Source organism: Salvelinus fontinalis, chromosome 24 (assembly GCF_029448725.1).
Source record: "Salvelinus fontinalis isolate EN_2023a chromosome 24, ASM2944872v1, whole genome shotgun sequence".
In the NCBI taxonomy this organism is placed as follows: Eukaryota; Metazoa; Chordata; class Actinopteri; order Salmoniformes; family Salmonidae; genus Salvelinus; species Salvelinus fontinalis.
Window position 1 is genome coordinate 31539719 of NC_074688.1, and position 24071 is coordinate 31563789.

Here is a 24071-nt window from a genome sequence, read left to right on the forward strand (position 1 = left end):
TGTTTCGTGCTTTACTTCTTAGGAGAGGCCTGACTGAATAGGGCTGGCTGTTTAACATTCACCACCCAGTGCAACAGACACTGCAGCTCACAATGATTAAACCCCAATTCACTTTTGAGCAACACCAAGCTGAGTGCGTGTGAGATCATTCTAGTGGTCTAATTGCTCCGGCGAGGACAACGTATTCATGTGGTTACACGCCTCACTTGTTGCAGAGGGAAGAACTGTGCTGATGCTCTGGTAGGAATAGTTACAAGACAAATCACATGTGAATTTGTTTTTGAAAGGCCATGTGATAAGGGTTGAGAAGAGAAAAGTGTTTGTGTCTATTAATATGTTCAATAACTGTGGAGAAAGTGTGTGTGCATAGCAATGTCTACTGGTCCCATTGTTGTATTTGGGGGTGAGCGGTGTGTAGCTAGCTGCCCCCAGCCCTCACCGTGGCACTGCGGCTCCGTGCCGCTCCAGTAGGGGGTGCTGGCGTTGAGGCAGGTCAGTGTGTTGGTTCCCTGCAGATGGTACCCAGTCAGACAGTAGAAGTAGGCTTCTCCCCCAGAGTGGAGGCTGCTCACAGACACATCCCCACAGGCCGGCCGCTGGGGAAAGGTACAGCTCAACACAAAGGCTGTGGGACGAGAGAGAGGGAGGGGGGAGAGGGTGGAGAAGAGAGAGAGTGAGGGAGGGGAGGAGAAGAGAGAGAGACAGGGAGTGGGGAGAGGGAGGATGAGAGAGAGCGAATGAGAGTTGGACACAAACTGCGACTAACAGCATCCACGCTGACTCAAAATAAAAGTGTAAGTACAGAAAACACTTTCTTGTTCATCATAAAGACTTTTAGAGGGAGGGGAACCAAACCTAAAGTATATAGAGAGAGAGATGTGAGGATGAACACTGACAGGTCATAGACCCTATCCTACCAGAGTACAGTACATGTCTATAGGACCTGTGTTATTCCAGAGCATAACCTTAGTGTCTCAGCATGATGGATTGGTCTGGTCATATGCCTAATGGAGGCCATAAAACAGGTCTTTCTGCCCTCCTCTCTGCCTCTCCATACAGGTACATTCATGACACACTACACACACATACAGTATGGCTTCCTAATGCTTTATCATGCTCAACAGAATGCGTTGCTTGGCTGAATATCCACTGAGGGACCTCGATCAATAACAGTACTTTTTTTTTTTTTTTTTTTTTTTTCAATCTGTGAACATGTAATAGGGACCAGGAGTACTGTCCTGTCTGTATACCAAGAATGACCCACAGTGGATCTTTAACAAACAACTGTTAGTGTTTTTCCCCTCATCCCCAGCTATTTACAGAGATATGTGTGTGTGTCTGACTGTAATTGTTGCAGCTTCATTGTTAGCCTGTTGGAAGGCAGTGCAGCACTCCACCATTGATTCTGTCTCAAGGAGACGTTGCCTCTCCTCAGTAGAGAAAATATTACAGCAGTGGAGGCTGGTCGGAGGAGCTAGAAGAGGACAGGCTCATGCCACCAGCTTTCACTGATGTACAGGGCTTAAATAGGGTGATAAATCATATCCATTGACCTGGCTCAGCCCTGTCAACCACACACACACACACTCAGGAAGATGTTTGTTTCGCTCTGTGATTCCTCAAGCACACATAGAGATAAGAGAACCAGCAGGCATCTGACTGTGTTTCCTATTAGAGCAGTATTCAGACTAGTATTTATCTAGTCACCAGTGATGACTTCCGAAACCATCTTCTATCATCATTCACCCAGCTAGGTGTTATGAGCGTCAGTCTCAGCAGTAAATATCAAGGCTTACCAGGCTCTCATCTACTCCGTGAACTTCAGTTTTAAATGCAAGATGAAAGTGTCATCACAGCAGCGTTATTATGGTCTTTTCTCAAAGATAAATAGCCTTGCAACTGCAGAATTGTTATTTTGATGTCTCTTTTTCCTGTCTCAAAATACAATATTAAATTATTTTCTTATTTTAACCAAAGCGGGGTAGTTTTTAACTTAACCAACTCTTATGTTGTTGTCCAACCCCAAATATTTCCTCCTAGAAATTAAAACCCTGTGGTGTTGTGGTGAGCTGGGTACAGGATTTCTCTAGGGAAATTTCTCTCTGTCTGACATGTTTCTGTGTCCATTGTGTGTCTATTGTGTGTCACCCAACAACCAGGAGATAAGTGTTTTCACTAAGTGGAGAGATGTTGATATAGCTAGTGGCTTTAGCAGGTGACACTAATAAGCCAATAACAAGGTACATTTTTGTAATTTAGCAGATGATCTTCTCTAGAGCGACTTCCAGGAGCAATTAGGGTTAACTGCCTTGCTCAAGGGCACATTGACAGATGCTTTTCACCTGGTCGGCCCTGGGATTAGAACCAGCAACCTTTCGGTTTCTGGCACAACGCTCTAAACCGCTGGGCTACCTGTCATAGAGGAGATGACTCCTGTAACAGGGTACCCATAGAGTAGATGTTGCCTGTAACAGGGTATGCATAGAGGAGATGACTCCTGTAACAGGGTACCCATAGAGGAGATGATGCCTGTAACAGGGTACCCATAGAGGAGATGATGCCTGTTACAGGGTACCCATAGAGGAGATGATGTCTGTAACAGGGTACCCATAGAGGAGATGACTCCTGTAACAGGGTACCCATAGAGGAGATGATGCCTGTAACAGGGTATCCATAGAGGAGATGACTCCTGTAACAGGGTACCCATAGAGGAGATGATGCCTGTAACAGGGCACCCATAGAGGAGATGATGCCTGTAACAGGGTACCCATAGAGGAGATGTTGCCTGTAACAAGGTACCCATAGCGGAGATGACTCCTGTAACAGGGCACCCATAGAGAAGATGATGCCTGTAACATGGCACCCATAGAGGAGATGATGCCTGTAACAGGGTACCCATAGAGGAGATGATGCCTGTTACAGGGTACCCATAGAGGAGATGATGTCTGTAACAGGGTACCCATAGAGGAGATGACTCCTGTAACAGGGTACCCATAGAGGAGATGATGCCTGTAACAGGGTACCCATAGAGGAGATGACTCCTGTAACAGGGTACCCATAGAGGAGATGATGCCTGTAACAGGGCACCCATAGAGGAGATGATGCCTGTAACAGGGTACCCATAGAGGAGATGTTGCCTGTAACAAGGTACCCATAGCGGAGATGACTCCTGTAACAGGGCACCCATAGAGAAGATGATGCCTGTAACATGGCACCCATAGAGGAGATGATGCCTGTAACAGGGTACCCATAGAGGAGATGATGCCTGTTACAGGGTACCCATAGAGGAGATGATGTCTGTAACAGGGTACCCATAGAGGAGATGACTCCTGTAACAGGGTACCCATAGAGGAGATGATGCCTGTAACAGGGTACCCATAGAGGAGATGACTCCTGTAACAGGGTACCCATAGAGGAGATGATGCCTGTAACAGGGCACCCATAGAGGAGATGATGCCTGTAACAGAGTACCCATAGAGGAGATGTTGCCTGTAACAAGGTACCCATAGCGGAGATGACTCCTGTAACAGGGCACCCATAGAGAAGATGATGCCTGTAACATGGCACCCATAGAGGAGATGAAGCCTGTAACAGGGTACCCATAGAGGAGATGACTCCTGTAACAGGGTACCCACAGAGGAGGTGATGCCCGTAACAGGGTACCCATAGAGGAGATAACTCCTGTAACAGGGTACCCATATAGGAGATGAAGCCTGTAACATGGCACCCATAGAGGAGATGATGCCTGTAACAGGGTACCCATAGAGGAGATGTTGCCTGTAACAGGGTATGCATAGAGGAGGTGATGCCTGTAACAGGGTACCCATAGAGGAAATGACTCCTGTAACAGGGTACCCATAGAGGAGGTGATGCCTGTAACAGGGTACCCATAGAGGAGATGACTCCTGTAACAGGGTACCCATAGAGGAGGTGATGCCTGTAACAGGGTACCCATAGAGGAAATGACTCCTGTAACAGGGTACCCATAGAGGAGGTGATGCCTGTAACAGGGTACCCATAGAGGAGATGACTCCTGTAACAGGGTACCCATAGAGGAGATGTTGCCTGTAACAGGGTTTGCATAGAGGAGATGATGCCTGTAACAGGGTACCCATAGAGGAGATGACTCCTGTAATAGGGTACCCATAGAGCAGATGATGCCTGTAACAGGGTACCCATAGAGGAGATGACTCCTGTAACAGGGTACCCATAGAGGAGATGATGCCTGTAACAGGGCACCCATAGAGGAGATGATGCCTGTAATAGGGTACCCATAGAGGAGATGATGCCTGTAATAGGGTACCCATAGAGGAGATGTTGCCTGTAACAAGGTACCCATAGCGGAGATGACTCCTGTAACAGGGTACCCATAGAGGAGATGATGACTGTAACAGGGTACCCATAGAGGAGATGTTGCCGGTAACAGGATACCTATAGAGGAGATGACTCCTGTAACAGGGTACCCACAGAGGAGGTGATGCCTGTAACAGGGTACCCATAGAGGAGATGATGCCTGTAACAGGGTACCCATAGAGGAGATGATGCTTGTAATAGAGTCCCCATAGAGGAGGTGATGCCTGTAACAGGGTACCCATAGAGGAGATGATGCCTGTAACAGAGTACCCATAGAGGAGGTGATGACTGTAACAGGGTACCCATAGAGGAGGGGATGTCTGTAACAGGGTACCCATAGAGGAGGTGATGACTGTAACAGGGTACCATAGAGGAGGTGATGACTGTAACAGGGTACCCATAGAGGATGGGATGACTGTAACAGGGTACCCATAGAGGAGGTGATGCCTGTAACAGGGTACCCATAGAGGAGCTGATGCCTGTAACGGTACCATAGAGGATGTGATGCCTGTAGCAGGGTACCCATAGAAGAGGTGATGCCTGTAACAGGTTACCCATAGAGGAGGTGATGACTGTAACAGGGAACCCATAGAGGTGATGTTGCCTGTAACAGGGTACCCATAGAGGAGGTGATGACTGTAACAGGGTACCCATAGAGGAGGTGATGCCTGTAACAGGGTACCCATAGAGGTGATGTTGCCTGTAACAGGGTACCCATAGAGGAGGTGATGACTGTAACAGGGTACCCATAGAGGAGATGACTCCTGTAACATGGTATCCATATAGGAGAGGAAGCCTGTAACAGGGTACCCATAGAGGGGATGTTGCCTGTAACAGGGTACCCATAGCGGAGATGACTCCTGTAACATGGTATCCATATAGGAGATGAAGCCTGTAACAGGGTACCCATAGAGGAGATGTTGCCTGTAACAAGGTATCCAAAGATTAGATGAAGCCTGTAACAGGGTATCCATAGAGGAGATGATGACACATACTGTACAGTTCAGACCATTTGGTTTAAGTCACACTGCGTTTCACAGGAGCTCCTCTGAGTATAAAACATGGGTCCAGGTCTATCGTCTTGGGCCTTACTGGCTGGGTCTTCCCTCACTTAAAAACCAATTGCGAGAAAAGGCCAGAAAGAGTGGGCCATGCAGAGATAGAGAAGAGGCCTGCTGCTGACTGCTGTCTAATCTTACTGGTGCATGCAATTTGAAAGTTAAAGTGCTCCTCGGAGCCAATGAGCATGGCCCAGTCCCCTCTGCTCTCCATTTTATTTATGGTTTATTGCAGGCTGCGGCGGGCGTATCAGCGCAGCGGGTTCTGGCTCAGGGGCGAAGGCATGGGGGTGTTGTTATAGCATTATCACCCCGCCGTTTCTGTTTCAATTAGACTAATAAAGAGGGTGCACTGGAGGCTGGCCTTACGTTGAGCTGATACTCCAGGTACTAAATCACACTGGCAGCCTGCCTCCTTCTCTCCACTGTCTACACAGCCTCCTCCTCTCCACTGTCTACACAGCCTTCTCCTCCTACTGTGTTATAGAGGCCATAAAATGAGATGGGTTCAGACTGGTAACGATGCCGTTGGAACAACTGGCTTGGGAGATTAGCTGGCGGCTAAGTAGCACTAGCAGATTCAATGGCCATGTTTATATTCTGAGAGGCCCTCAACTCCCCCCGGAGAGATATGATAGAGTGCATACCGGGCTGTAGAGCTCAGTCCACATTTACGACACCACACAGGGACAGAGGAACCAAAGATAGCCAAAAAACGTCACCACGTTTTTACCAAAATTGTGACTTTACAGTGTTGTCTGTAAAACTTTGTCACTACGAGAGCTTTGGACTATAAGGTTCTATCTGCAAAAATATGATTCGGACATAATTGGATTTAAAGTTCTGAACTCTCATTGGTTTGAATGGTGTCAGAAATGTTTATCTTGTATTCTTTTGAACTTAACAACATGAATTGGGTTATTTAGAGTACTATATACTATACTTTGAACAGAACAAGGATATGTTATTAACTCAATTTTTATTAAAAAAAATGCAAATAGAACCTTATAGTCCCAGGCCCTCGGCTTGTACAAGCCAGAACAGCTAATAGTGCAGGCACCTAGCTCCTGTTTCTGTAGTGTGAGGCGGCATGATGTACAGGATGCTAGTCTATCACAGGGCCTTACCCCCAATCAATAGTATCTCCTTAATGCTGAGTGCCAAAGTCAAGATGCATCAGGTCCCATTATTTTACAGTCTTTGGTATGACTCAGCCAGGTTTAGAACTCACAACCTTCCAGTGCCAGGGCGGACACTCTAACTACAAGGCCAGTGAATTAGTAAGCTAGTGACTAGGTAAAGACATTACCAACCTTCTCACAACCTAGTTGTAATGAAGTGTTAGCAGAATTCTCAGGCTAGTTTTTCCTCCTCAGGTACCTGCTCTGCCAGAACTTAAACATGTTCACAATCCGTGTTCACCCTACCAAACCAAACATTGAAGATGCTGCTAAGCACCCAGTCTTATTACTGATTCCAAACACACTCTCGTTTCGTAGCACAGAAGAAATGCAGAATGGGTGGCAGTTTGCCATCACAGAGGTCACCACAGTCCCCTATCCATTTCGCTCTGCCTGCAATCAGAAAGAGGCCTGGGGCCTCATTTTTAAAACGGACGTACGATCATTTTTTATCTTAAGTATGACTTACGCAGAAAACCACATATAAGTAGTTATTTATAAAACCTTACTTTGACGTGGAAATAATCTTATCTCTATGCAAAGTCTAGACTTGACGTGATTTTCCTGCTGGTTATGTAGGGGTATTGCAGTTAGGAATGATCAATTAAAGGTGTGAGGAATGAATTGCAAGACGCAAAGTGTTTTGAATGTAAAACAGGATGTGATGTTCTATAAATAGTGTGTCAAATTAGAAAAAAGTAACCATGGCTGTTCTGGCGTTATTGGAAGACATTGAAACCGTGCTTGTAGAAGGGAGAGAGTTTTCAGAGACTTTCTTGAAATGATGATTCATTGTTTATAAGTCGCTATTGTCTCCCAATAAATGTTCTGTTAGATTTGTGAGCAGATTTAGCCCCTAATCTAAAAAGGAAGACACGCTGTAATCATGCCATACCCGTATATGTCCAAGTACTGTCCACTCTGGGATTCCTCGCTACTGGGACATCCCAGAGGGAATGAGTGACAGGTCGGGAATATCACAGCCATCATTCAGCCGCATCCTGCCACAAGTGATCTCGTCTTCCAAAAAGTTAGCTTTTCTCTTTTAGTCCATGGTTATTCCTGACTAATCCCTCATTTGTGCTAGCATTCTATAAGGGGAAATCGCTGATTGTAAGGCACGTTTAGGTGCCGTCAATTTTAAGTTAATTTTAGATTTATAGATCACAGCTGTGTAAGTTACAAATGGGCCTCTTAGAACCTGCGTAAGCAAGGTTTTTTATGCTCAGTATCTTTTATGAATCCAAAATAAGCACACTGTCGGGAATGATCTTACGACAAAGTTCAAGTATAAATATAAGAACATTTTATAATGCTGAAGCGCTAACTCACTAACAGGGACTAATAGTCTATTAAAACTCCTGTATTTTACATGACCTAATGGAAGATGCATCCTCCTCCACACCATCCACGGGCATTAATTATGAAACACAGAGGGGATTCATTTGCAGCCAGGCTCATCAGGCCTCATTGAGAATAACCATGTGTGACAGGGTCACTGAGGAGAGAAGACAGGGGCATATGGGAAATCTGTTTCAGTGTTTAGATTGGATTAAACGCTGCCTCACATTAACCCCACGGAGCAGAGAAAGCAAAGGAAGGATAAAATGACCTTTCAGACCTGTGACTGTATGTCTGAAGGCACCTAAGGGGTATGAATGATGTGGTGGTGTGGAAGGGGTGTCCTTCTGCCCATCATGGAAAGGAGAAAACACCTGCGAGAATGACATTTAATTTACCTGGCAAATGGCATGCATTTCTATGCCATATTCCCATTTTGGGAAATAGTGTACCATATTTATGTCACGCCCTGGCCTTAGTATTATTTGTTTTATTTATTATTTTAGTTAGGTCAGGGTGTGACATGGGGTATGTGTGTATTTTGGGGTATTATATGGTAGAGGGGGTGTTGGTTGTAGTTTATGGTTTTGTGTTGCGTGTATGTATCTAGCTGTGTCTATGGGTGTGTAGTTTTCTAGGAAAGTCTATGGTGGCCGGAATGGGTTCTCAATTAGAGACAGCTGATTTCTGTTGTCTCTAATTGGGAGCCATATTTAAGGCTGCCATAGGCTTTAGCTGTTTGTGGGTCATTGTATATGTATATGTCGACGTAAGTAGTTTGTGTGTGCACTTGCGTTTGAAGTTTCACGATCGTTTGTTGTTTTTGTTAGTGTGGTTTAAGTGTTTCGTGTTCATCTTCATCGTTATAAATTAAAGAAGATGTATTCATATCATGTTGCGCCTTGGTCCTCTCATTCATGTCAACACGATCGTGACAATTTATGTACACTTAAAATCATGTTAAAGAGCAGACAGAAAGTTTTAGGCACCAACAGAAATCTTTTTTTTTTAGATTTCATAGCTTCATACTCTTACGTTTAACAGGCTGACTACACCGCTCGCGTCGCGTGCACAAGTGTTGCAAAATACATTTAGACATACATGTTATTCAATTATTGCACCCACACTGCACGCATGCGCCAATGAGCGTCTGCGTTGCCAAGGGCTAAAATAGAAGTCAGTTCTATTTCTGACGTAGATCACGCTGCAAGTCCTGCCTCTCCCATCTCCTCATTGGTTTATAGAAGCAGGTACCCACGTGCCATCTCCTCATTGGTTATACCCACTTGGGTGACTGAAAGACGATCGAGGTCAGTGCCGGTAATGCATCTAATTTATGAAAGTTGCCAATCGCAATATAAAGTCAAGAGAAGAAAAAGCCTGGAAGGAGGCGAGCTGACTAAAAACGATTCGGTTGACCGCTTTATGTGTGGATTAATTGGCGGAGTAGAGGACCTTGTGCATTTCAGGTAAAATAACAACTCAATGTTTAATTCCCAGGACAAATTAGCTAGCAACAGCAAGCTAGCTAAATAAGACAAATTAACTAGCAAGTGCAAGCTAGCTAGCTAAATTTCCATAAATGTTAAATGCTTTTTGACGTGTCCCCAAATTAATATAATTGGTTCAGAGTTTGTTTTGATATTTTAACCTGCGTGTTGTGATCGCGTTTGATGTGGGAGGACAAAATACATTTATGCACGATGGCGCACGATGGCGCATGATGGCGCACACGCGCAGCCGGTTTTGGTTCCGTGTTACGTTGTAGCCTGGTTTGTCATTCAGACATGAAAACAAAGAAATAGAGACTTCATAGACAAACAAGTCTCCCTCGTTCCCATGGAAATACTACAGTAGCAACCCACACACCTCTTATTCCCACTCAAACCTCAGGTGCCTAAAGCACAAAGGCAATAAAAAGCTCTTACTTCATTAAATTTACAGCATGCTGTGATGCTCTCTCAGTAATGGGCGAATGTTGTAATAATATGAATCCATGAAATGTCTCACTACAGCAGAGCACCATGGAGCTGCTATTGGAGCTAACTGCCAGCAAATATAATAACTTCATTAAAAGTGAATAGACTATTGGTTGCCATTGCAGTTAAAAACCCATGGTCCTCAGTTTTTATATGGCTTTGCTAATGCTAATGCTAATGAGATTGTGATGTGGGGTCTATAAAGAAAAGGCCCGAAGAGAGAGAGGGAAAGGCCCAAGTACAGCAAAACTTCAGGAGGTTCACTTGGAATGACTGAAATATGGACTGACTGGACACATGGATGGTGTGGTTCTGTGAAATGTGGGGTTTGATTGAGGTTTGTTCCATGCTCACTGGGCATCTACCAAAGTCTTACACAGAAAATGTAACCAAATTAGCCCTAAATTTGGTTTATTTTAAGATAAGCTGGATGATTAGCCATTGGTTTGAGTTATTCTGAGGTGGCCTGGATGGTTCACTACCACTAATAGACTTAAAACATCCCATCATCACAGACTAATCTGTGGGGACAGAATCATTAGGATGCAAACACATGAAAGGCAGTAGAGGAGAATCGGTCATGCTACCTCTCTGAGTGGGGTGGTGATTATGCTAAGCATAATAATGTGTGGCGGACATGTTAATGTCTTACCCTTCTGCTCTGCTGTGGAAATATATAGACCAGGATCAGGACGCACATGGCCTGTTAATCAACCCTGATAGGGAACTGCAATGACAAACATTCCCATTAACTTTTCTCTGTGACTCTTGCTTTTTGTTTGTTATATTTTATAGGTACCTTACACATTAGAGCTATAGAGTTAGCAGTTTGATGGTGCTTTGGAATTTGGTGCATTTTTTTACCTTTACCTTACAAAACAAAATTACTTTAATAATCCTAACGGTAGTTCATTCATTATTACACTGCTGTTTATTCACAGACAAGCCCAGTTTATTGCTGTTAAGCAGGGTTTGGTTCTTATCAGTCCTTGCCTTGTTTATGCTTGACCTGCTCTTTAGAATACTTAATTATGTTTGCTACCATTGCATTCCATGCTATTTCCCTTCTTATTAAATACTAATGTGTTGGTAACTGAATTTAGTAAGAATCTATCCTGTTCTACAATTAAGTTCAAATTAAATCCTCTGGCTGTAATTACTTCTCAACAATAGTTGAATAATAAGGAGATGGATCACTGTTAACTGGGCGAGGACAAAGTGAATTTTAAAAAGATCATTATATCAGTGGAAGTTTGAAATCAATTTGCCACCACTTTACTGGTTTTCATTAAAAAATGATTAAATGAAACATGGGGTTCTTTCTACAAGAGAATGATTATCAACCAGACTGGTAGGTTACCAGACAGTGTAAAAGTAGAGAGAAAGAGAGAGAGAGGGAGGGAAAGAGAGAGAGGGAGGGAAAGGGAGAGAGGGAGAGGGAGGGAGAGAGGGAGAGGAGGAGGCTGACTAGACAAGAGTATAAATATCAGAAGAGGAGGAGGAGGATGAGGAGTAGTGTTGAGGGTCAGTGGGTCTTAATCTTGCGTCGTCCAGTGGCAGCATTTCAGACGTGTTTGTCTGACAGGGTGTCGGGGGACGCTTGTCTAACGTACTGCACGCCTGGTGGCTGTGATGTGAAGTGTGTCTGAAGACGGCCACAAGGGACAAAGGAGTATGACAGAGATACACTCCAATTCAATCCCACTGCTCTCTCTGTCACCACTCACACATCAGCCACACTACTACGTCTGCTACTGACTCATGTCAATCTAAAATGCTCTCCTGTTCATACAATACTTTACAGTTCTAATCATATACACTACAATGGATTCCCTACTCCACAACAAGTAATCATCAACACAATCATTATGGTTCTGCATCGACACTGCTATTCAGGGTTCAACAGCAATGGAGTCTGGACTTGAAGGCCTTGTACTTATTGAAAAGGGTCAATTTTTAACCTTTAATCTTCTAGAGAGGTTCTCAACTGGTTTTGTCTCAGGACCCACATTTTCTATGGAAGATTGCTGTGAGCATCTTGTCAATTGTTGGAAGCTTCACGGTTTGTTCTGAATTACAGTGTTTTTTTTTTACATTGATCTGTTAGCAGAGATAGTGGGTTCAAACATATTACAGTATTTATGAAAACCGTGTTGTCTTAGAGGGCGTGCCAAAACTATAACCGCTGTATCGCTGAAATTGGGCATACATTTCTAAGCTGAGTTAAGTCACTATTGACCATTTGGGCAAGCACTCCGCCCTTCTCCATATTTCATCTGTGGAATCATTTAGATGTATTTGTTGAAAGGAGAGGCAGCAGAGACCTAATGCCATGCAGGCAGACTAACAGCAGCATTTGACAGGAGACTGAGGAACACTGGGGAATGTGGTGTAGGGGAGAGAGACGGGTGAAACAAATATTGTTTTCCACATTAAATCACACAAGCTATACTGGTAATACTGATCTGATCTGTCTGGGCTACAGTCACATTCATTTTCAATCAGAAAAGGAGATGCGTGTTATTTAGTGCTAAATCCATACACTGTACAGAGCATTCAGAAAGTATTCAGATACCTTCCCCTTTTCCACATTTTCTTACGTTACAGCCTTATTCTAAAATTGATGAAATATTTTTTTTCCCTCATCAACTTACACACAATACCCCATAATGACCAAGTGAAAACAGGTTTAGACATTTTAGAAAATGTATTAAAAATAAAAAACAGAAATACCTTATTTACATAAGAATTTAGTCCCTTTGCTATGAGACTCGAAATTGAGCTTTGGTGCATCCTGTTTCCATTGATCATCCTTGTGATGTTTCTACAACTTGATTGGAGTCCAACAGTGGCAATTGATTAGACATGATTTGGAAAGCACACACCTGTCTATACAAGGTCCCACAGTTGAGAGTGCATGTCAGAGCAAAAAAACAACCCATGAGGTTGAAGGAATTGTCCGTAGAGCCCCGAGACAGGATTGTGTTGAGGCAAAGATCTGGGGAAGGGTACCAAAAAAGCATTGAAGGTCCCCAAGAACACAGTGGCCTCCATCATTCTTAAATGGAAGAAGTTTGGAAACGCCAAGATTCTTCCTAGAGCTGGCTGCCCAGCCAAACTGAGCTATCGGGGGAGAAGGGCCTTGGTCGGGGAGATGATCAAGAAACTGATCGGTCACTCGGTTCAGCGCTCCAGAGTTTCTCTGTGGAGATGGGAGAGCCTTTCAAAAGGACAACCATCTCTGCAGCACTCCACCAAAGTGGCCAGACGGAAGACACTCCTCAGTAAAAGACACATGACAGCCTGCTTGGAACTTGCCAAAAGGCACCTAAAGGACTATCTGGTCTGATGAAACCAAGATTGAACTCTTTTGCCTGAATGTCAAGTGTCACGTCTGGAGGAAACCTGGCACCATCCCTAGGGTGAAGCATGGTGGTGGCAGCATCATGCTGTGGGGAGATTTTTCAGAGGTAATGACTGGGAGATTAGTCAGAATCGAGGAAAAGATGAACGGAGCAAAGTACAGAGAGATCTTTAACGAAAACCTGCTCCAGAGCACTCAGGACCTCAGACTGGGACGAAGGTTCACCTTCCAACAGGACAACAACCCTAAGCACACAGCCAAGACAACACAGGCGTGGCTTCAGGACAAGTCTCTGAATGTCCTTGAGTAGCCCAGCCAGAGCCAGAGCCTGAACTTGAACCCAATCGAACATCTCTGGAGAGACCTGAAAACAGCTGTGCAGCGACGCTCCCCATCCAACCTGACAGAGCTTGAGAGCATCTGCAGAGAAGAATGGGAGAAACTCCCCAAATACAGGTGTGCCAAGCTTGTAGCGTCATACCCAAGAAGACTTGAGGCTGTAATCACTGCCAAAGGTGCTTCAACAAAGTACTGAGTAAAAGTGATGTTTCAGATTTTATTTTTAATACATTTTCAAACAATTCTAAAAACGTTTTTTTCTTTGTCATTATGGGATATTGTGTGTAGATTGATGAGGGGAAAAAAGTCAAGGGCTCTGAATATTTTCCGAATGCACTGCATATGTAGTATGTGTGTGGATGGTTCTTGGGTTGGCCCTGATCTGGCCCAGTCTCTGCACCATCAGAGGTACTGTCTCAGTGGGGAAGCGATGGAGGGGCTGATAAACAAGTGTGTGAGAGACAGAGAGTGATATGGAGCTGGAGTGGTACACCAGGGGGCAGCCTGTGGAGCTCTGAGACGAGGGAACGACACAGACAGATGTGGCTGTCAGTAGTGAGACGTCACCAAGGTGAGGGGAGCCTGGGGAAGGACATGTTTCTGTCGACTGCCCTCTACTCTAACTTGTGTATACACGCATGGCACTCGCTCACGCACACAGTCCCTCTACCTATTTCTGTCTCTCATTCTCACTCTCCTCCATCTTCATCTCTCTAACTCTCTTAGGTGTCTAACTTCTACTAACCACCTGGCAAAGCACTTGATGATAATGATGACGATGCCCCAATACTCTGAGATAATGGTTATAAAGAAAAGAAGACAAGGAAAGGAAACAAGTGTTTTGGTAAGTTTCGTTGTTACTAAACACCTGCCAAGGGGAGGTGTTGAAACAAGGTCTTGATCACTGATCAACTTTTGTCACGACCTCCGCCGAAGGTGGCTCCTCTTCCTGTTCGGGCGGCGCTCGGCGGTCGTCGTGACCGGTCTACTAGTTGCCACCGATTCCCTTTTCTTTTTCTGTTGGTTATGTCTGTATTGGTTTCACCTGTTTCTTGTTTGGGGCTTGTTTCAGGGCTATTTATGCCTTCTATGCCCGCCTGCTTTTGTGCGGGCTTGTTCTCTCTTCTGTTTGTGGATGGTTGAGTTTTGTTCTTTTTCGGACTGTTTGGTGTCCTGTTTGGGTCGGTCATTATTTCGCCTGTTGTTTTTGGCGTGACCATACTTATCGTCATAAATACGGTTTTCCCTAAACCTCTGCTCTCTGCGCCTGACTCCACACCCACCACTCCTAGCTACGTGACAACTTTATCCAAAATCTGTGTGGAGATTGTTATCCTCCATTTGATTATTGTTTTGCTCTTGTTTCATTGATCTTTGTCCAAGAGCAGCTGGTAAATAAAGACTCTCTCCACTGATAGATGATGGTGATATTACCATATCATTACCTGCTGCTTGAAATCTATCTGCTCGCAATTACTGCTCTTATGACTGCTGGCCAAATGGGAGATGGTAGCTGAAGCTTTGATATCCATCAGTGTGTTTCCATGCCAATAGAGCTACAGTACACTGTACCAGAAATAGACTCTCAGAACTGGCCTGCTACACTAGATGACTAACATACAGTTATAATGGTGTATGATGAAGTAGAGCAAACTACAGTACCAGTCAAAAGTTTGGACACACCTACTCAGTCAAGGGTTTTTCAATATTTTTTATATTTTCTACATTGTAGAATAATAGTAAAGACATCAAAACTATGAAATAACACATATGGAATCATGTAGTAACCAAACAATTGTTAAAGAAATCCAAATATATTTTCATAACTTTAAGACATGGTCAGTCAATCAGAAACATTTCAAGAACTTTGAAAGTGCAGTTGCAAAAGTGGCTCTCATGTGGACCGCCACAGGAAAGGAAGACCTAGAGTTACCTCTGCTGCAGAGGATAAGTTCATTAGCGTTACCCGCCTCAGAAATTGCAGCCCAAATAAATGCTTCACAGAGTTCCAGTAACAGACACACCTCAAGAGGAGACTGTGTGAATCAGGCCTTCATGGTCGAATTGCTGCAAAGACACCACTACAAAAGGACACCAATAATAGGAAGAGACTTGCTTGAGACAAGAAATATGAGAAATGGACATTAGACCGGTGGAAATCTATCCTTTGGTCTGATGAGTCCAAATTTGAGATTTTGGGTTCCAACCACTGTGCCTTTGTGAGACGCAGAGTAGGTTTAACAGATGATCTCTGCATGTGTGGTTCCCAATATGAAACATGGAGGAGGAGGAACATCTCTAACTCCAAAACGTTCTGGGACACTGTAAAGTCCATGGAGAATAAGAGCACCTCCTCCCAGCTGCCCACTGCACAGAGGCTAGGAAACACTGTCACCACCAATAAATCCACGATAATCAAGCATTTCTCTACGGCTGGCCATGCTTTCCTCCTGGCTACCCAAACCCAAGCCAACAGCTCCGCACCCCCCACAGCTTCTTGCTCAAGCCTCCCCAGCTTTTCCTTCACCCAAATCCAGATAACAGATGTACTGAAAGAGCTGCAAAACCTGGACCTGTATAAATCAGCTGGGCTAGAAAATCTGGACCCTCTCTTTCTAAAATTATCCTCCGCCATTGTTACAACCCCTATTACCAGTCTGTTCAACCTCTCTTTCGTATCATCCAAGATCCCTAAAGATTGGAAAGCTGTACCTCTTCAAAGGGGGTGACACTCTATACCCAAACTGTTACAGACCTATATCCAACCTGCCCTGCCTTTCTAAAGTCTTCAAAAGCCAAGTTAATAAACAGATCACTGACCATTTCGAATCCCACCGTACCTTCTCCGCTGTGCAATCCGGTTTCCGAGCTGGTCACGGGTGCACCTCAGCCACGTTAAAAGATATCAAGGTACTAAACAATATCATAACCGCCATCGATAAAAGACAGTACTGTGCAGCCGTCTTCATCGACCTGGTCAAGGCTTTTGACTCTGTCAATCACCGTATTCTTATCGGCAGACTCAACAGCCTTGGTTTCTCAAATGACTGCCTCGCCTGGTTCACCAACTACTTCTCAGATAGAGTTCAGTGTGTCAATTCAGAGGGCCTGTTGTCCGGACCTCTGGCAGTCTCTATGGGGGTACCACAGGGTTCAATTCTCGGGCCGACTCTTTTCTCTATATATATCAACGATGTCGCTCTTGCTGTGGGTGATTCCCTTATCAACCTCTACGCAGGCAGCACCATTCTGTATACGTGGCCCTTCTTTGAACACTGTGTTAACTAACCTCCAAACGACCTTCAATGCTATACAACACTCCTTCCGTAGCCTCCAACTGTTCTTAAACGCTAGTAAAAACCAAATGCATGCGTTTTAACCGATCGCTGCCCGCACCCGTCCGCCCAACTAGCATCACTACTCTGGCCGGTTCTGACTTAGAATGTGTGGACAACTACAAATACCTAGGTGTCTGGCTAGACTGTAAACACTCCTTCCAGACTCATATTAAACATCTCCAATCCAAAATTAAATCTAGAATCAGCTTCCTAATTCACAACAAAGCCTCCTTTACTCACTCCGCCAAACATACCCTTGTAAAACTGACTATCCTACCGATCCTCGACTTCAGCGATGTCATTTAAAAAATTGCCTCCAACACTCTACTCAGCAAACTGGATACAGTCTATCACAGTGCCATCCGTTTTGTCACCAAAGCCAGATATACCACCCACCACTGCAACCTGTACGCTCTCGTCAGCTGGCCCTCGCTACATATTCGTCGCCAGACCCACTGGCTCCAGGTCATCTATAAGTCTATGCTAGGTAAAGCTCTGCCTTATCTCAGCTCGCTGTTCACGATAACAACACCCACCCGTAGCACGTGCTCCAGCAGGTATATCTCGTCGGTCATCCCCAAAGCCAACACCTCCTTTGGCCGCCTTTCCTTCCAGTTCTCTGCTGCCAATGACTGAAAAGAATTGCAAAAATTGCTGAAGTTGCAGACTTATATCTTCTTCACTAACTTTAAACATCAGCTATCTGAGCAGCTAACCTATCGCTGCGGCCGTACACAGCCCATCTGTAAATAACCCATCCAATCTACCTACCTCATCTCCATATTGTTTTTATTTACTTTTTTGCTCTTTTGCACACCAGTATTTCTACTTGCACACATCATCTGCACATCTATCACTCCAGTGTTCAGTTTTCAATTGTAATTACTTCGGTACTATGGCCTATTTATTGCCTTACCTCCTCACGCCATTTGCACACACTGTAAATATACTTTTTTTTCTATTGTGTTATGTGTAACTCTGTGTTGTTGTTTGTGTCGCAAAGCTTTGCTTTACCTTGGCCAGGTCGCAGTTGTAAATAAGAACTTGATCTCAACTATCTTATCTTGTTAAATAAAGGTGAAATAAAAATAAATAAATAAAAAGCAGCCAATAAGTGCTCAGCATTTGGGGAAACTCCTTCAAGACTGTTTGAAAAGCATTCCTGGTGAATCTGGTTGAGAGAATGCCAAGCGTGTGCAAAGCTGTTATCAAGGCAAAGGGTGGCTGTAACGGCAGTCCTCCTCCTCTTCATCTGAAGAGGAGGAGTATTGAGGGAACCAAGGCGCAGCGTAGTGAAATGACATATTTTATTAACGAAAACACGAACTTGACTAAACTAACAAAAACAACAAACGGTGTAGACAGACCTAAACGACGAACTCACATAAAACAAGAAGAACGCACGAATAGGAAACATAGACTACACAAACCGAACAAACCGTAAACAGTCCCGCGTGGTGTACAGACACGGAAGACAATCACCCACAACGAACACTGTGACAACGCCTACCTAAATATGACTCTTAATTAGAGGAACGCCAAACACCTGCCTCTAATTAAGAGCCATACCAGGCAACCCAAAAACCAACATAGAAACAGAAAACATAGAATGCCCACCCAAACTCACGTCCTGACCAACTAACACATATAACAAACTAACAGAAATAGGTCAGGAACGTGACAGTGGCTACCTTGAAGAATCTCAAATATAACATATATTTTGATTTGTTTAAAACCTTTTCTCAATAGGGGGTGCTGTTTTCACTTTGTAAAAATTTCGTACCCAAATTAAACTGCCTCGTACTCAATTCTTGCTCGTACAATATGCATATTATTATTACTATTGGATAGAAAACACTCTCTAGTTTCTAAAACCATTTGAATTATATCTGTGAGTTAAACAGAACTCAAGTTGGAGCAATTTTCCTATGAGGAAGTGAGAAATCTGAAATCAGTCAGGCTGTTCTGAGGTCAGTTTATTAATTTGCAAGTCGTTATTTGGTCGAGATGCACTGCATACGCCTTCCCCTGGATGTCAGCAAATAGTGAGAATTGGAATGGTGTTGCTAGGCAGATCTGAGGCCGTATAAATGGACAGGGAACGTGGGTTCCAGTCTTTCCTTCGTTCGCCATGACGCAAGACAGACCTCAGGATGGCGTTCTAGAAAGCTCCCGTTATAGCCCATAGATATATCCGGCTCTGATTTTATTCGATATAGGTGTTAAAGACATCATAATGTTGTTATTTTAAACCGAGTTATATCAGTTTATATCAGTATATTGCGATTTTCGGATATTTCTTTGTGCTGCGTTCTAGTGAGTTGGGCACGTCTGGGCCACATGGCTAATATTTACTGCTAATTCCAAAGTTGAAGGCGACAATCTACAACCGAGCAACGATTCTTTTGGACAAAGGACAACTTGCCCAAGATTCTGATGGGAGCTCATCAAAAAGTAAGAACTATTTATGATGTTAATTCGTTGTTCTGTTGAAAAATGTAAAACTCATATTCCGCCATTAATTTCGGTGCGGTCTCGCTTTAATGCACGCTGTATGTCGTAGTAACGTTAATTTTAAAAATCTAACACAGCGGTTGCATTGAGAACTAATGTATATTTCATTTGCTGTCCAACCTGTATTTTTAGTCAAGTTTATGATTAGTTACTGATTAGATTAGGTGCCTCTCCCAACATTTCTCCCAACATTTTGTTGGCAGCTTGGCTACTATTCTCATTGTATAACCACGATTTGCGCCGCTAAATATGCACATTTTCGAACAAAATAGTATTGTGTAATATGATGTTATAGAACTGTCATCTGAAGAAGTTTGAGAAGGTTAGTGAAAAAATTCATTTCTTTTGCTGGTTTATTTGTTATCGCTATTGTTGGCTTGAATCAATGCTGTTGTGTGGTTGGCTATTGTAGTAAGCTAATATAATGCTATATTGTGTTTTCGCTGTAAAACACTTAAAAAATCTGAAATATTGGCTGGATTCACAAGATCTTTGTCTTTCATTTGCTGTACGCTGTGTATTTGTCATAAATGTTTTATGATGAGTATTTAGGTAATTCACGTTGGTCTCTGTAGTTATTCTAGTTGCTTTGGTGAGAGTTGTGATGGTGGCTGCAATGTAAAACTATGATTTATACCTGAAATATGCACATTTTTCTAACAAAACATATGCTTTACAATAAATATGTTATCAGACTGTCACAATCGTCTTCTTGAGAAAGAGAGGACCAAGGCGCAGCGCGTGAAAAATACTTCTTCTTTAACCTCTAACGCCTCACAAACCCAGATCCGGGAGCACCCCCATCAAAAAAGCTGACTAGCATAGCCTAGCCTAAAGCCACAGGGATATCATATAATAAAATGTCCATGAAATCACAAGTCCAAGACACCAAATGAAAGATACAGATCTTGTGAATAAAGCCATCATTTCTGATTTTTAAAATGTTTTACAGGGAAGACAAAATATGTAAATCTATTAGCTAACCACGTTAGCAAAAGACACCACTCTCATGCTCCACCATTTTCTTACTGCATCAGTAGCTATCACAAATTCGACCAAATAAAGATATAAATAGCCACTAACCAAGAAACAACCTCATCAGATGACAGTCTGTTAATATTTATTGTATAGCATAGGTTTTATTCGAAAAATGTGCATATTTCAGGTATAAATCATAGTTTACGATTGCAGCCCCCATCACAACTCTCACTAAAATGACTAGAATAACTACAGAGACCATCGTGTATTAGCTAATTACTCATCATAAAACATTTCTTAAAAATACACAGCGTGCAGCAGATGAAAGACACAGATCTTGTGAATCAAGACAATATTTCAGATTTTCTAAGTGTTTTACAGCGAAAACACAATATATCGTTATATTAGCTTACCACAATAGCCAACCAGACAACAGCATTGATTCCAGCCAAACATAGCGATAACGTATTCACCACCAAAATAAAATAATTTTCCACTAACCTCAGAATTCTTCAGATGACAGTCCTGTAACATCATATTACACAATCCGTATAGGTTTTGTTCAAAAATGTGCATATTTAGCAGCACAAACCGTGGTTATACAATGTGATCAGTAGCAACAGGGCATGCATTCTGGCCAGCGCCATCTTGGAAAGGCACCTAGTCTAATCAATAAATAATCGTAAACTTGACTAAAAAATACAGGTTGGACATCAAATGAAAGATGCATTAGTTATTAATGCAACCGCTGAGTTAGATTTTTTAAATTAACGTTACTAGACATACAGTGTGCGTTACAGCCAGACTAGTGCCGCAATAATGGCGGACAAATACGTTTACATTTTTCCACATAAATACGGAATAACATCATAAATAGCTCTATTCTTTGGACGAGCTTCCATCAGAATCTTGGCGAAGTGGTCCTTTGTCCAAAATAATTGTTGCTTGGTTGTAAAACGTTGTGTTCAACTTCGGAAGTAGCAGCTAACATTAGCTATGAGGCCACAGCATGCCCAAATCTTCAAACTCAATACTAAGGAAATTCCGAAAATAGCAATATACTCCCATAAACTGATATAACTCGGTTTAAAATAACTTCGTTATGATGTTTCTAATACCTATAACGAATTAAATTACAGACAGATATATCTAAGGTTGATAACTGAGCGTTTCAAAATGCCATCCTGAGGTCTTGCTTTGCGTAATGGCGAGCGTTGAAAAGAGAGGACCCCTCGCTCCTTGGCCTTTTATAAACTCTGAGAACTACGTAGAAAGTCCATTGCATTTCTCATTGGTTACTGACATCCAGGGGAAGGCGGGTGCAGTTCATGTCGACACATAGGATACATACAGAGCTTTAAACTGATCTGAGAGCAGAGCCTAGTTTTCAGACCTTCGCAGTTCCTGTCATGGATTTCGCTGCAGAAAGAATTCTGTTTCACCCACAGACATAATTCAAACGGTTTTAGAAACTAGAGAGTGTTTTCTATCCAATAGTAAGAATAATATGCATATTGTACGAGCAAGAATTGAGTACGAGGCCGTTTAAATTGGGTACGATTTTGTGCTATGTCGAAATGGCACCCCCCTAGTGGCAAGAAGTTTTAATGAAGGAAAAAACAAACACTTACAAAATGAACAAAACAAACGATCGTGAAGCTAAACAGAACTAAGTGCACACATGCAACATAGAACATAGACACAGACAATTACCCACAAAACCCAAATGCCTATGGCTGCCTTAAATATGGCTCCCAATCAGAGACAATAAACCACAGCTGTCTCTAATTGAGAACCAATCTAGGCAGCCATAGACATACAAACACCTAGACAAGACACTGCCCCATTAAACATACAAACCCCTAGACCAACCAAAACACATACATCCCCATGTCACACCCTGACCTAACTAAAATAATAATGCAAACAAAGATAATGTCACGTTCCTGACCTGTTTTCTGTTGTTTTGTATGTGTGTAGGTCAGGGCGTGAGTTGGGGTGGGCATTCTATGTTATGTGTATCTATGTTGGTTAATGGGTTACCTGATATGGTTCTCAATTAGAGGCAGGTGGTTTACGTTTCCTCTGATTGAGAGCCATATTAAGGTAGGTTGTTTCACATTGTTTGTTGTGGGTGGTTGTCTCCTGTGTTTGTATGTTGGTACCACATGGGACTGTATCGTTTGTTCGTTTGTTTTGTAGTCTTTACCTGTTCGTGCGTTCTTCGTTGTATGTAAGTTCTCATGTCCAGGTCTGTCTACGTCGTTTTGTTATTTTGTTAATTATCAAGTGTAGTTCGTTTTTTCGTCTTGTTTAATAAATTAAATCATTATGTCATCATACCTCGCTGCACATTGGTCTTCCGATCCCTCTCTCCTCTCCTCGTCCGAGGAGGAGGAAGAGCTAGAGTTTCGTTACAGATAACTAAGGCCAGGGTGTGACACAGACTGTCATCTGATGAAGTAGTTTCTTGGTTAGTGACTATTTATATCTTTATTTGGTCGAAATTGTGATAGCTACCTATGCAGGAAAAAAATGGTGGGAAAAAAAGTTGTGCCTTTTGTTATCGTGGTTAGCTAATAGAAATACATATTGTGTCTTCCCTGTAAAACATTTTAAAAATCAGAAATGATGGCTGGATTCACAAGATGTGTATCTTTCATCTGGTGTCTTGGACTTGTGATTTAATGATATTTAGATGCTAGTATTTACTTGTGACGCTATGCTAGGCTATGCTAGTCAGCTTTTTTATTGATGGGGGTGCTCCCGGATCCGGGATTGTGTGCAAGTAGAAGTTAACACTTTTTTGGTTACTACATGATTCCATATGTGTTATTTCATAGTTTTGATGTCTTCACTATTATTCTACAATGTAGAAAATAATAAAAAGAAAGAAAAACCCTTGACTGAGTAGGTGTGTCCAAACTTTTGACTGGTTCTGTACATGAAGAGAAATACACACCACCACTGATTGTATATACCTGACACGAGAAAGAAAGAGAGGGAGAGAGAGAGAGGTATTTAAGGTACAAATAGATAAGACAAGGCAGGAGAGCAAGCATTACAATTCTCCTAGGATTATCGATTTAAATGTAAAATACCAATACAGAACTCATTTATATATGTTTGCTTCATAAATACTGAGCAAATGTTTTTATCACCCGCAATAATAAACACAATTTGCTCTTTAGTTCCCTCAAAATCACTGTTTGATCTATCTGCCCTCAGGAATAATCTATGAAAGCAGTGTTGATTTCATTACCGGCCACCTCAGCCAGAGGAGATGATTATGCAGGATTTAATGACAGACACTTTCCGATTGCCCAGCGTCCATCTTTAAAACAAATCAGTCTCCTGCTCACTGCTTGTCTGATCACATTTTCCACACCTCATTACGGGACAAGGTGATCTTGCAGAGCAAAAAGATTGTAATATCAGAGCAATCATCTCAATACACGTAAAACTGTCATGGGGTATAAATGAAAATGTTACCGCTCTCCATCTCCAGCTTATGTCACCTGGTAGACAATCAGACTCTTAGCTTACTTTGAGATAACATTTTATTAACATAGACATCAATGTGTTGGTGTTAAAATATCAAATTACAGATCTTTCTGAACACATCA

General features: G+C 42.8%; 1 protein-coding gene across 2 annotated transcripts in view; it reads right to left on the reverse strand.

The window, feature by feature from the left end:
- LOC129822294 (seizure protein 6 homolog) overlaps positions 1–24071 on the reverse strand; it is a 166290-nt gene that overhangs the window by 21555 nt on the left and 120664 nt on the right. For both annotated transcript variants that reach the window (XM_055880451.1, XM_055880450.1), the window contains exon 5: positions 440–625. In XM_055880451.1, the coding sequence (XP_055736426.1) occupies positions 440–625 (186 nt within the window). The remainder of the gene's footprint in view (positions 1–439; positions 626–24071) is intronic.